Source organism: Solanum dulcamara, chromosome 2 (assembly GCF_947179165.1).
Source record: "Solanum dulcamara chromosome 2, daSolDulc1.2, whole genome shotgun sequence".
In the NCBI taxonomy this organism is placed as follows: domain Eukaryota; kingdom Viridiplantae; phylum Streptophyta; class Magnoliopsida; order Solanales; family Solanaceae; genus Solanum; species Solanum dulcamara.
The window spans coordinates 9408371-9423314 of NC_077238.1; the positions used below are offsets into that span (position 1 = coordinate 9408371).

A 14944-nucleotide genomic window follows, 5' to 3' on the forward strand; every position below is an offset into this window, starting at 1 on the left:
CAGAAATATTTCTTTTCTTTTAATATTGTATAAGTTGTTGCACTATCCAAAAGACACATATCTCCATTACTCATCTTGGATCCAATTGAAGACCGAAGAATTTATTTATCTTTATAAAATAAAAGTACATTATAAGAAATAAGTAATAAAAATAATATTCACATAAGTTAAGTTAAAAGGTATGATATATTAACATGTAGTAACATAATAAAGAATGAATCATGAATTAATGTAGTAGAGATAAATGTAATGGTTATATAGATATAGATACAAATATGGTGGTATATGAATGGTTCAGCATAAATAGAAATATATAATAATATGGCGTGCAATTGCTTGCTCACGTAATTCAAAATCATGTATAATTCAAAAGCAATAAATCAAGTTTTAGCAATAATTTGCATATATTGCTATTAATATCACATCAATAAGTAATATAACAATGTAAATCAGTATTGTATAATAAACTAACTATTCAAATACCATGTGGTGTGTTGTGTTAATAATATGATGATATAATCCGAAACACCAAAACATATGCAAACTTGTATTATAATTACATCTAAGTAAATCACGTTATGTATTGATTGTTCATACAAACATAATGGTGATTGAATTAAAACACTGATTACTATCATATATGAATGACATATTCTGTATGAACACTAACATACTGATAATAAACACACAAATCATGAGTAGTATTTATTTCATTTAATAATAAATGTTTGTTATATACTTTATTATATTAAATCCACATCCTTATGAATAACATGATTAATAAGTAGATGTAGATGTGTAATTATAACTTTCAAACTTATTAGGTTGTATATTAAGTGCATAATTAAAATATAATTTTGAACATCACTCAGATTTTATTCCCTAAAGAAATTCACATTATTGTAATACCTCACCACTGGTTAACTTTTTTTTTTCCAGTAGATAAACGTAAAAACACTTTAATTCAAAGTACATATATTGAAAATCATACAATAAAATTAAACATCAATTATAATTCTTAAAGAAGTCTTCAACATCTAAATGAGTAATATCATTGAGGTCATTAAAACCATCATCCTTCAAAGCCAGATTTGCTTCAACATTATTATTATGCGAAGGTCCTGCCTCAACATTATTTTCAAACGCCAAGTGTGACTCTATTCGAGCATTAGAAGAAGAGGCACCACCTCTATTTGCCTTTCTTCTGAATGAATTTTGATAAAGCCTTACATAATGCTCAGGCGTTCGACATTCATTTTTTCAGTGGCCTTTCATGCCACAACGATGAAAGTTAATTCTTGAAGGGCCATTTTGAGAACTGATATTGTTCTCCCTTTTATGTTGACCACCACCACGACGATTATTAAATCGTCTTCTGTCATTGCCACACCCACGCACATTATTGTGGCCCTGATTTTTATTTTGTCTTTTTTCAGGCTGGCCATGTGCTTTTACCACATTTGCTTCCGGTAACAGAGGAGTTCCAATGGGATGAGCTTCGTAATTTTTCATTAAAAGGGCATTATGTTGCTCAGCCACCAGAAGGCATGAGATCAATTCAGAATATTTTAAAAAACCCTTTTCACGATATTGCTGCTGTAATATCACATTATAGGCATGAAAAGTAGTTAGTGTCTTTTCTAACATGTCCTCATCATTTATAGTTTTCCACATAATTTTAATTGGGAAGTTATTCTAAATACAACAGAATTATATTCAATTACAGTTTTAAAGTCTTGAAATCGTAAGTGCATCCACTTATAACGAGCCCTTGGAAATATCGTTGCCCTGAGGTGGTCATACCTCCCTTTTATGTCTTTCCACAATTCAAGTGGATTTTTCACTGTCAAGTATTCCATTTTCAGGCTTTCATCTAGATGATGACGAAGAAAAATCATAACCTTTGCTTTATCCTGACTTGATGCTGTATTTCCTTCAATTATAGCATCACCAAGACCCTTAACGGTAAGGTGAATTTCAGCATCAAGTACCATGATAAATATTTTTTTCCAAAAATATCAAGTGCCACAAACTCCAATTTTGACAGATTTGACATGATGAAAATTATTTTTTTTTAAAAAAAATAACAAAGACAATTGAAAATTAAATTTCTTCAGTAGATATACATGATATAGAAGTTAGTTTTCTAAAAATTAAAATTTCGTGCTGATAATGTGTTATAAAATAAATTAACTTTGCAAAATAAGGTGAGAATAAAAAGGAAAAACAGAAGACGGAGAGAGAGTTGAGAGAATTGAGAAAGCAGTGTATATATTTTTTATCAGTGTATTTCATTTATATTGAAGAATAAGACTATATTTATAGCCATATATATGAAAGTGGAGGAAAATATTAATGGGCAATTTAGTCACTTAAAAAGTAAATAGACTATCCGCCATTATAAAATGGACATCCAATTAACTTAGTTGATAACAAACGTCGATTTTCAACGATCAATTATTTTAGTGACGACAAACGAGTAAGGTTTGGGAGCAGTAATAAATACGATTTTTAGATACTCAGAAATATGTATATGCTATATACTTATATAATATTATTATATTTTGTAATTATTTTAAAAATATCATTGTAAAAAGTAATAAGGAGCAAAACTGCTACTTCTAGTAATTTGATCTGGTTATGAAAATTAGTTACTCATAATTCAATAAAATGGAGAAATTGACAATGATGTAAAACATCGTATTGGAGCAAGTGGATGAAGTAAGAGCTCACTTCAGGTGTCTCGTGTGATAAGAATCACATGTAACCAAATATTTAAAAGATATGTTTTATAAAGTGATGGTCAGATCAACTATGTTTTATGGGGCAAAGTGTTGCCCGGTCAATAATTCACATGTCCGGGAGATGAGAGTAGCGAAAATGAAAATGTTGAGATGAATGTGTGGAAATACTGAAAGAAATAAGATTAAAAACGAAGCTACTCGAGATAAGGTGACAGCAACCTCCGTGGTTGACAAGATGAGGGAGACGAGTGTAAGATGATTCGAGGGAAATGAAGATGCACAAATTTCCTAGGTAAAAATAGATTGAAGAAATATGGGGAAATGTGATCATACACGATATGCTTACCTGTAACTTACCGAGAACATGAACCTAATAAGAAGATATAAAGGTCGAATACTATGGTAGAAAGTTAGTAAGTCAAGTACTGTCTAGTTTTATTTTCAGTATTATTACTCTCCTATTATCTTATTCTTCAATTTTAGTATTACTCGATATTTTATTTGCTTCAGTTATCATATTATTTTGTTGTTGTTACTATTCTTTTCTTCGTTGTTTTCAACATAGTTGTTTCACTACTATATTTGATTTACATACTTATTTTTTAATATGCTTTACTTGAGTCGAAAGTCTATTTGAAACAACTGAGATCTTCACAAGGTCAAAAAAAGATTGCATTCACACCATCTTCTTTAAACTCCACTCGTAGAATTAGACTATCATGTTAGTTTACATGTGTCTGCAATAAATTTTTAAGTGATAGAAAATAAATTACAATCACAAATAAAATATGAAATAAACATACTTTTATTGATAAAACAATGCATATACAAATTGATTAGTTCACTTGATTCTTCTCTTTAGATTTTCTCCGTGATTCGATGGCTGTTAATAGCGTATATATATCTCGAACGTAGGATGATTTGAACCTCTTTGAGATTTATAAGATCTCCATGAAAAAAATTTATTGTTAAGAAAAGTCGAGCCATATATTGATTTCTTTGTGAATATTTCATGTATTTATAAATATTTTTGAGATATTTTTTCATAAAAACATATTACTCTTTTTTATATAGACATGAACTAGGGGCTAAGATAAAATAGCCTTCAAATATTAAAATTGAAATTAAACTTTTCTTATAGAATCTATCGATGAAAACCTAAAATTGAGGTGTTTAAGAATTCTAAAATAAAACTGAAAATTGAGGTGTTTAAGAATTCTAAAATAAAAGAAGATAACTCCTCCAACAAAACACTTTCTCTAACATTGTTCAACTAGTCCTAAATAGGAAGGCCCCACGTATCCAAAGGCACCTCTATTATTGAATTGTTCTTTGATGAGAGATCCATCATTACTTCTTCACTCTTCACTCAGTGGGCCTTTTCTACTTCTCTCTATATTCTTCCCTCACTTCTCTTCCTCATGCCCAATCTGATCATTATCTTGTTTCCCTGTCTCTTTCCACCCCCTTTGAATTTTAACTCTTTTTTGGTAAGACCCTTTTTTTCAAATTTTCTACTTTATTGTTAGAGATTTGTCATCATGTTATTATCACAAATCTTTTTATCAAGATTTCACCACCAACCCAATAAAGTATTTGGTTTAATGTATCAATCTTTCTCACTTTTAGTCCTTTTTCTTGGTAAAGATTGCAACTTTTTTGTGTCTCCAGAAAGAGGGTCTTTCAGTACATACTTTTTGTACCTTATTGTGAGAAATTTTTAGTGTATTGTCTATCTTGATGATTAAAGTTAGGATCTTTAGCAGTTTCCAGAAGATCCATAAGCTGACAATTTTTCTTCTTATTTTTTCAACAGCAACAAAATAAATAAATAAAAATAACTGTAAAAAAGCTGTATGGATGGATAATGCTGCAAGTAAGACAACAAGGGGGTTCAGTAGAAAATACAGCACATGGCTTGTGACTGGAAATATCTTACTATATTTTCTTTATTCTCATCCTTGATGTACTACTGCCTTATGTTTGTCTCAGGATATGATATGTAATAATGTGTGAAATCTTGTGGTAGCTTTGTGGATTGATGGGTGAATCCATTGTGGAAACTCCTGCTGTCAAGCACAAGGTACAATTTTTGTGTTCTTTGATTAGTTAGAAGTTATGTTTCTTTGAGTATGTTGTGTTTGTTGATTCAACGTGTTCTTGGAAATTTAGATCTTCTTTTTAGTCCTTGTGATAGTATTACTCTAGGAGTTTCTTGTTATTTGATTTCTGTTATTACCTGTTGTTATTTGCACTTCGATTATCCTGTTACTTTGTTATAGTTACATTTCTTTTTTCAGGATGCTTTGACATGATCTCTATAGTATTTTGACATGACTTTTTTACTCATGTTAATTCTTTTTACTTGAGCCTAGGGTTTATAGAAAACAATCTCTCTACCTCCCAAGGTAGGGACAAGGTTTGTGTATACTCTACCCTCCACTCACTGGAATTATGCCGAGTAGTTACCCTTATCTCATAAAAAAAAAAATCTATACCGGGTATGTTGTTGTTTGTAGGCCTTGTGAGTTTTCATTGTGGTTCTTATTTGAGTTTATTGATAAAGTATAGATTTGGTTTTAATGAACAGATGGGTGACTCAGTTGTGTCTCATCCTACACTTGAAGTGTCAGTTTCTTTTGGAAGGTTTGAGAATGATGTTCTTTCTTGGGAGAAATGGTCATCTTTCTCCCCTAATAAGTATCTGGAAGAAGTTGAAAAGTGTTCAACACCTGGATCTGTAGCTCAGAAGAAGGCCTATTTCGAAGCACATTACAAGAAGATTGCTGCTAAGAAGCTGGAACAATTAGAGGAGGAAACACAACAAGTAGAAAAGAATATGGAACCTCTGCCTCCAGAAGTAGCTGAGCCCAAATCAGGAGATGAGACAGAAAATGGAAACTCTGATGGTGATTTCAGTTCATCCAATGGTGAGAAATTTTCTGTAGGTGAGCAGCAAATGTCAGTTGTAGATTTGAATAATGGTGATGCAGTGGATAAGCCAAAGGAGGATATTTCTGTTGATGTGGAGTGTGATAGCTTATTGGTTACCAAAGCTAAGGAACTAACTATCTCAGGAATTGATGAGTCGAAGGATGATATTTCTGTTGATATAGAGTGTGTTAGTTCATTGGTTACTGAAGCTAAAGAAGGAGCTATATCGGGAATCGATGAGTCAAATGAGGATATTTCTGTTGATGTGGAATGTGATAACTTAGTGGTTACTAAACTTAAGGAAGAAACTATTTTGGGAACATGTGATCAAGGAGAACTTCATAAGGTTAAAGAGGAGAATCCTGAAAAAGGATGTCAAGATAGTGTAGTAGAGACTCCACAAGCAGATTCTGAAGCACAAAAAGCCTCTCTTAAGAAAAGCAAGACCGCTAATGCAAATCAGAAGAATGTGCATCGAAAGGTGATACATTGGAACTTTTCTGGCTATTGGTACTTCAAGTATCTTATTGATCTGAGTTTCTACTATCATGTTCTTTTGCTCCTTTCTTTTCTGTTGTCTCTTCCCTGTTATTTATGGAAGTGTTTCTTGTTCATGTTCAGGTATACACTGCAGAGGCTCGGGTATCTGCTGGAACAAAGAAGAAACTGACATCACCTGTGGCAAAATCCTCAAGAATTTCCACTCCAACATCTAAGCAAGCGTCAACGTCTAAGGTCATTACTCCATCTCAACCATCAGAAAAGAAGGTGACTGGGGTGTCAACTCAAAGAAGTAATAATACTCCTTTGGCACAACACAAGAAACTAGTTCCTGGGTCATTTGTGTCGCCTTCTCAATCCTCAAACAAAAAGTTGAATGGAGCAACGCCTTCTCAATCCTCAAACAAAAAGTTGAATGGAGCAACGCCTTCTCAATCCTCAAACAAAAAGTTGAATGGAGCAACGCCTTCTCAATCCTCAAACAAAAAGTTTAATGGAGCAACGTCTTCTCAATCCTCAAACAAAACATTGAATGGTGCTACATTGCAAAGGAGCATAAATTCTCCAGTGCTAGAGAACAAGAGAGTAGTTCCTACATCATTACACATGTCTCTCAGTTTGAGTTCCTCAAATTCTGCAGCTTCTACTAATACAATGAGAAAATCTTTGTTCATGGAGAAGATGGGGGACAAGGATATTGTCAAACGAGTATTTAAGGCATTTCAGAACAGTTTTAGTCAAGGGGGATCTGCTGGAGATAGGACATATGATGTACAAGATCAGGTTCATCATTCAATCATATTTGTTTCTCAATGAGTTCTTCTGCCTACTTACCTATCTGGTCCTCGAAGATATTTTTTTCCATGTGTAATTCTATAATGTTTCACTATGTATTTAGCTGCTTCCTTCTATTTGTTTGGTTAGGTGTCGTCAAAGGGATCCGAGCAGAAGATTTCAGCTTCTCCGACTCAGAAGGAGAGTGACAGGTTTTTAAATTGCTTCTTTCAACTGGCTTGTGTAGACAACACATCCTATTTTCTTTTGAACTCTTGCTTACAGCTTGTTTAACATGATTATTCTTGCACCCAAGGGTGTAGCTTAGTGGTCAATGAACTGGTTGAGAGCCATGAAGTCTCAAGTTCAATTCCTAGTGGAGACGAAAAAACTAGTTGATTCTTCCTATTTGTCCTAGCTTTGGTAGACAAAATTACCTGATACCTATTGTTGGTGAGAGGTGGTAGGTATCCCGTGGAATTAATCGAGGTGCTCGAAACTGGCCCGGATATCACGGTCATAAAAAAAAAGCATGATTATTCATGTATTTGAGTCTCATAACGAAACAGGAATAAAGTATTCTTGTGCATTTCAACTAAGTTGCGTAAGAAATTTTCTTAGGTAAATTGACACATGTATCAGGCACCAATCTTGTCTTAAAAGATGGTTTTGCACTTCTTTTTCGGAAGGAGTCTATGAGGAACACATTTATAAATGGTTAGTTTTCCTGTCCCAAATGAATGATAAGGAAAACCCTTTACCCAAAAATGAATGGTGAGGAAGACTGTCAAGAGGAGACCTCCTTTTATTAGAACAGAGAATGAAGAAAAGTTCTTTCCCCAGCACAGTTTTACGTTCAGTGATTGTGATCAGATTAGCTGACTTGTCACAAAAGTTAGGTAGGAGGAGATATGTTAGTATTTGCATTACACGGCAACAACCCAAACCCACACCCACCCCACCCACACATATATATGTTCTTTTGCTCATCTGCGTCTTTCTTCTCAAAAACTAATGCTTCAATAGCGTTTTGCACTTAAAGCCCCAGCAGGCACTTGTCGGTTTTTACTGGCCTCCGATAACACTCCTAAGGACAAACATCTCCATTTGGAAAGACGTAGTTGGACTTTCTGCTCAAAAGACATTGAAATTCTTTGTTATTCCATTATTCCATACAAATAAAGTAGTTTCCAAGTGACCTATAGGTCTCGGGTTCGAGCCGTGGAAGTAGCCACTAATGCTTGCATTAGGGATGGCTGTCTACATCACTCCCCTGGGGTGCGGCCCTTCTCCGGACCCTGTGTGAAAGCGGGATGTTTTGTGCACGGGCTGCCCTTCTTATTATTTCATATAGATGATGAGTGTACCTTAATGTGATCAGTGTTTTGTAGCCAGTTGCTAATTAGGTAATTTAGAACTCAAACATGCAAATAATTATTTGCTTCAATGACAGATTAAGACAGACACCAGATAAGGTTATCACTCTGAAAGGCCAATCAGGGACTCGTTCAACCTCTTCATCATCAGGGTAAGATCTCAGAGATTCTCTTGTGATCCTTCTCATTATAGTCAATGCTTTCTGTTATTTCTTGAATTTTAAAGAGCACCGCCAGGAGGTTTCTTTATCTTCTCTTTTTATTCCAAGTTATTACTTAAACTTTTGCAACATGGAGGTTATGGTTTTTGAAGCCCCTGCCCTTTAGGGGAGGGATTATGTTTTTTGAAGTTAAAACTTTCTGTTGAAATTAAATGAGGAGTTCTATAGGGACCTTGTGTATCTTTTCTATCTTCAGAACTTTCGTCTCCTCCTCTCGTTTTCTCCCTAAACAAACTAAGAGTAATACAAATAAGGTTGTAGATAGAGGCGTCATTCTGTTTTGAGAGATCTACCTTCATACCGAATATAATCTAGGTTGACTCCTTCCTCTGCATCTCTTTAGCTTAGTATTGTGAATTAACTTTTCCTTCTGAATGATCTTTTAACGGTATTTTGAAACTGTTTAGACCGACATGCAGAAGTAAGTCTGTACAGAAGAATATCCATTAGTTATTGTTCAAGTATGCTTCTATAATCCTGTGGTACTTCAACTAATTGAAAGTTGTTGTACTCCCCTTTGGGTCCTGCTCTACAAACCCTTAAAGTAATGAATCTTGCAACTCTCTTAGTTACTTTCCAAAAACAGTTTTGTAAAACTTCTATCCCTGGGTAGAGATGATTAAACACATTCACGTAGTTATACTGGCCTCAATTATGTCCAATCCCATTAATCAGTTTCTAAAGTTGCAATTCATTTGCATTCATTGAGAAGTTAAACTTCATTTCGAGCAGGGCACCTAAAGATGCTGGCGTGGAGAAGAAAAAGGTGAATACTATCAGAGCTTCTACTGGCTCGAGAATTGATAGGTCAACTGATAAATGGAAGGAGGTATTACAAAATCTGGTCTTCATGTACTTAGTTCTAATCTCTCTAATCCTATTTATTTGACCTGCTTTACATTTTTATCTCTCGTCTCAATTTTTCTTTACCCTTGAAACATTGAGGTTCTACGTTTCAAGTACTCAAAAGAGATACGCAGTGTTCCTTCATATTGTAAAATAAATTTAGCATTGATGTGATTTCTCTGAAACAAACTACTCATTGTCCGGTTTACATATTTGCATTGAAATAATTAAAAATCCGGTTTTCACATTAGTTTTGGTCTTATACATATGACATGCGCACTAGTAAAGTTTTCCTACAAGTTTGAATGGAATCGGCAAGCTAGAAAAGGCGTTTTTGTTGTCCAAATGACATCAGAAAGCCAATTAGAACTGTTCGACAGATTTTCACCTTCAATGCTATTTGTTTTAGGCAACAGAGCTTGGATTAACAAGCCCCCAGCCATGATACGTAAAGACTCCCTACTTCTCTTTGAGTTGGAGGGTGGTTAACCTTCACTATTCGAGTTTTTATTTAATTAGTAATGTATTTAGCATTCCAATTTGCAGGAGGTTACCAACGCAAAGATCAAACGACCTGGATCAAATAGGTGAAATCTGAAAGTACACATCTACAATCGGGATGAAAACGTGAACTTCAGCATTAGCATGGTGGTATTTTGTTGATGAAATGCACCACTGCATCGGTCATGCACGAAATATATTGTATCTGTTTTTTTGAAGAACTCAGGCAAGAAGAGCAAGTCATGCCCTGAAACTGCTAGCTCAGCTGCCTATTGTCATGTCGATCTGGTGTGTTGACACTATGCTGGACTCCTGAAACTATCCTCTTGTTATTTTTGACCATTCAATTCCTGTCTAGTCAAGTCATTTAGGTTTCATTCTCTTATATTAGATAGCATTAGATCTTGTCTCCCTTGTGTGTAAAAATGTATAATCAGAAAGTAATTTCCATGGTTTTAGGTTCCATTGTAGTATCAAAGTTAATGTATGATAGGGTGAAATGTGTTTAATATCCGAATTAGTTTTATTTTATATGGTATTAAAGTAGTGTAAACATGTGAGCTATTTTGATAATATAGCACCTAATTTTCATGTGGGTTTAAGCTTAGTGCTTAATACACATGGTTTTGTTCAAGCAAAAGGTGGGAGTATGAGTTGATTTATGCAAATGTTCCTTTTTCTTAGGCTATCATTTACATTTTATAACTCGTGCAAATATAGCCCAAACATTACCCTTTCAGCCAACATTTTTGATTTTTGCTCATATATTTCTCGATCTTACAAATAATATATTTCTCGATCTTACAAATAAAATATTAGACTATGGTCTAACCTTTTAGTTACAACATAGAGATGCAAGTTGTAAATTAATACGACTTCAAAGGTTAAAAATTATAGATGTTGCACTGGACTTCCAGATATAGAAAGTAAGAATGAAACATACGTCCAATGAAGTGTTCTCCATCATATTTCAATTAAAGTATTTCCCATGGCAAATGAACAACCACATACCCATTAAAATCTCACAAAATGGGGTGAGAAGGGTAGAGCGTACACAATCCTTACCATTCTCTCTCCAAGATAGAGAGGTTATATCCGAAAAACCCTCGGCTCAAGCAAATCATAATAGCAATAAAACGAAAAAAGATAGTGGGAAGAAACATGACAACTAATAGCAAAACAGTGCGGCGTATATATGCAAGCAACAGTAATAATTCCTATCTCCAATGAATTACGCCCAAAAGTTGGACGATTATCTGCCACTCCCTTCACCATATTCAGGTGCAGTTTACAGGAAAAGAGGTATGTACCAGAAACATATTATGTCGAACTATAATAATGTGAAGGAAACATGATAAATCTGATAAAGTGAAACTCACTACACTTCTCTTTGTACAACGTAGTGCCAGAATAACTATGATGTAAATTATTGTGTCCAGAGTAAGCTGGCATTAAGATCAATAGCCGCTCTCAGTTGTCCGGATTTGAAAAGGAATATACGGTATGCTACAGTTTTGCTAGACCCTATCAGGTTTGAGTTTGATCATCCCTTCCGAGGTTTTTTTTTCTTCAGATGAAAGCAATTCGTTGTTCTGTTTTGGTTCAGACGGAAGTAATTCTTTCTGTTCTGGTTCAGACGGAAGTAATTCTTTCTGTTCTGGTTCAGACGGATTAAATGCATTGCTCTGTTTTGGTTCAGATTGCAGCAATTCTTTTCTCACTTCTGGTTCAGAGAGACACAATTCTTTCTTCTGTTCTGGCTCCGAGGGAAGCAATTTATTGTTCTCTTCTGGTTCAGACCTATGCAATTCATTGTTCTGTTCTGGTTCAGATGGAAGCCATCCATTGTTCTGTTCTGGTTCATACGGAAGGAATTCATTGCTCTGTTCTGGTTCATACGGAAGGAATTCATTGTTCTGTTCTGGTTCAGACAGAAGCAAGTCATTGTTCTGTTCAGGACTTCCATTTTTCACACCAAAGGCTAGTTGTATTGAACGCCATGCTTTGTGGTAACTAATATTCAGTCCATATCTCTTTCTCATTTCTTCCTTCACAAAATTTGGTGTCATTTCTGTTTCATATTCAGGTAGAAGCTCACGGATGTAATCAGATATGACCCTTGATGTTGCGTGCCGTTGTTGGTCAGGTTTAAACACATCAGCAGAGCAAGTATGGTTTTTCACATACTTACAAATCTTGAATAATGCAGAATCATTGATCCGTGAAGAATGCAAAAACCAACGGCATTTGTCATCATAACACTTTAGATAATATCTTTTTTTGGTTGATCTGACGGTCTTGAATTTGAAATGGTCTCTGATTGCGCTATTTGTGAAACATTTCTTTAAACATTCTTTGTTCGCAAACAAAGATCCCACAACTATTTCATCCAATGAAGCATTTTCTCTCAAAATCACACTTGGCAAATCATCTCTTTTACTCCTCGACCTTTTTCTTTTTTTGGATACTTTTCTGTTCTGGGCCCTTTTTCTCAGTTTCATACCATGTGACGATTTTGTTTCCAGAGGTTCAAACTCTGATATTGGCTCAACAGGTATCGATGCCTCATCTCTTTCAATTTGCATTTCCTCTTGTTGTACAATATTGACAGAAGACAAAGAATTGCTTTCTGCAATATCAACAATGAAACGGGAAGTCTTGAAATTTGGATCATTTTTCAACAAGTAGATGCAAGTAGTAACTTCCTCGTCATTTGTTACTAGCATTCCTTTGCTTGTTTCTAGATTTGTGTCAAACCAAATATTTGCTTTAATCTCACCCGTTTTCAGTTTTAGAATCTGAAAAATCTTCTCAACGAGACCTTCAAACGTTATCCCATCATTCACAAGAATTAGCTTGATCTCATGATCCAAATACTTGTAATCTGTAGTCCATTTGCCATTGTAAGCAATATAGATGCAAACCCTATCCATCCTGCATTAAATGAAACAACCAAACATACTAAATACTTACAAGCATTAGCTTTAAATACTAAATCAAAATCACAAATTTCAAATCTTTCGGTGATTAAAAAGCACTAGCTTTTACTTCTTAATCTTAACAACCAAACACACTTAATACTCAGAATCAACAACAACTACGCCTCAGTCCCGAACAAGTTGGGATCGGCTATATGAATCCTGATTTCTTCATTTAAGCTCATATCATATCATCATCATAACAAATAGAATAAAACTGAAAAATACGTTTTAAAAAAGTATATATATATATAAATAATACAAATAGTAATAATCAAAGTTTCATACGAGTGTAAAATCTATCCTCAACTAATGATTATCACCTATAGATCATTTTCTTCCACTGTGTCCTATCTTTAGTTAAGTCTATATTGATACCAAGCATTTGTGGGTCTTTTGAGAGCACTTCCTTCTATGTAGATCTAGGTCTACCCACCTATAGATCATTTTCTTCCATTGTGCCCTATCTTTAGGTAAGTCTACACTGATACCAAGCATTTGGAGATCTTTTGAGATCATTTCCTTTTATGTAAATTTAGGTCTACCCCGTCAACTTTTAACATTTCACTTACCATAGTTTCACACCTACGGATGAGTGCATCCATCCCAAGCGACCTTCTCACATTTTATCCTCAATGTGTGCTACTTGCACCTCCGGGAAAATGTAATCATTTCTAATCTTATCTAATCTAGTATGATTGCACATCTATCTTAGCATCTGCATATCCACAACACTCATAGCAGCCCAACATGCACTACCATATAACATAGTCGGTCTTAATAGTTGTTCTACTTTCACTTTGATAGGTATCGTTCTATCACATAAAACCCCGGTAATACTTCTCCATTCAAATCATCCAGTTTCTAATCCTTATAGTAACATTTTCATCTATCGCACCAAAATTCAATAGATAAAAAATCATTTACATACCTATTAACCCTAGAATAAGAAAAAAAAAAGGCGCAACTACTAAATAAACCCTAATTTCCTCGTTTTTATAGAAAAACAAAATCAATGCACAAAAAAACATAATATAACATAGATCAAAAACAATATAAACCAAATTTTTTTTAAAAAATAAATCAAAAAACATGAAATATTTACCTGAAACAAAGTAATTCAGAGAAGAAACGGATTTTTATCAGAATTATTTTTGGCGAAACATTGAAGAAGAAGAACGGCGAGAGAGAGAGAGAGAGAGAGAATGAGCTTCTGAAATTTTCTAGGGTAAAGGCTGTTGTATTTTGACTGAATTAGCCCCTGTATTTTTAAAACAAAACAGTTATATCCCATATACTATAAAAATCTTTACAAATTTATTTTGTATAATATTTTTATTTTAAAACCAAAACAATTATACCCTTGTATTTTAAGGAGCCGTTTCACAAGGGATAACACCTTTCGGAATTAATTATAAGATTAATTTATTCTATGTTTGATTGGGTAAAATTTCAAGATAACTTTCTCCGGAATTGTAGTTTCCATATTGAGGATGGGATTAGAATAACTAATTTTGAGATAATTAATCTTGCGATAACTTGTTCCCAATTGAGCCCTTGTAAAATATTTTTTTTTTTGGAATATGCATTTTTGCAATATCTTAAATAGGAAATGATCAAAACTATTCACAAGTTGTTTAATAGGAATTTTTTATTAATAATTTTCTTACACTTTAAATATATTGGCTAGTCATATTTTCTTAATTTTAATTTGGTTATTAATTATTCACTTCAATTTCCTAATCTTTTTTGGTCGGATGACGTGAATCTCATCATATAAGGGGGGGTTATATGCTTGTAAAAGAAAAATAAGAATAGCATCATTATACTTTTATCAAGAATTTCCTGGAATAGGCAATATAGGTGTTGATTAAAACATAATGAATGTACCTATAGGAGTATTTGTTGTAATTTACCTAATTTATGAGTGTAATATACATGTCTTGAATGGAATGAATTTAAAAAATCAGAATACCTAAAATGCATATGAAAAAGAAACGAGATAACTACACTATCCTTGTTTGTATACGGGAAAAAATTGTCATTAAAAAAAAATGTCGAAAAAAATA

The 14944-nt window shown here is 33.8% G+C and overlaps 2 protein-coding genes across 3 annotated transcripts; one reads left to right on the forward strand and one right to left on the reverse strand.

Annotated features, from left to right (window-relative positions):
* Positions 1 to 4086: 4086 nt before the first annotated feature.
* On the forward strand, positions 4087 to 10443 carry LOC129880266 (uncharacterized). 2 transcript variants are annotated; one of them, XM_055954225.1, is made up of 8 exons: positions 4087 to 4234; positions 4737 to 4827; positions 5335 to 6159; positions 6300 to 6962; positions 7104 to 7165; positions 8407 to 8481; positions 9283 to 9379; positions 9943 to 10443. In XM_055954225.1, exons 2-8 carry the CDS (start codon positions 4786 to 4788, stop codon positions 9985 to 9987), a joined length of 1809 nt encoding a protein of 602 aa, XP_055810200.1. In that variant the 5' UTR covers positions 4087 to 4234; positions 4737 to 4785; the 3' UTR covers positions 9988 to 10443. The 2 variants fall into 2 exon arrangements, with proteins under 2 accessions (XP_055810200.1, XP_055810201.1); XM_055954226.1 differs by lacking the exon at positions 4087 to 4234 and having other exon boundaries at positions 4322 to 4827.
* A 662-nt stretch (positions 10444 to 11105) lies between these two features.
* Positions 11106 to 14120, reverse strand: LOC129880268 (uncharacterized). Its single transcript, XM_055954227.1, has 2 exons — positions 13981 to 14120; positions 11106 to 12831 (listed from the first exon to the last, which is right to left on the reverse strand). Exon 2 carries the CDS (start codon positions 12828 to 12830, stop codon positions 11415 to 11417), a length of 1416 nt encoding a protein of 471 aa, XP_055810202.1. The 5' UTR covers position 12831; positions 13981 to 14120; the 3' UTR covers positions 11106 to 11414.
* Between the last annotated feature and the right edge of the window lie 824 nt (positions 14121 to 14944).

What these genes read in the sequence shown, in the direction of transcription:
- LOC129880268 (XM_055954227.1), bottom strand. Translation starts at nt 12,830, where the DNA reads ATGGATAGGGTTTGCATCTATATTGCTTACAATGGCAAATGGACTACA.
- LOC129880266 (XM_055954225.1), top strand. Translation starts at nt 4,786, where the DNA reads ATGGGTGAATCCATTGTGGAAACTCCTGCTGTCAAGCACAAG. An exon ending in AGAAGAATGTGCATCGAAAG is followed by an intron (nt 6,160 to 6,299) that starts GTGATACATTGG and finishes GTTCATGTTCAG; the next exon opens with GTATACACTGCAGAGGCTCG. An exon ending in ACTCAGAAGGAGAGTGACAG is followed by an intron (nt 7,166 to 8,406) that starts GTTTTTAAATTG and finishes CTTCAATGACAG; the next exon opens with ATTAAGACAGACACCAGATA.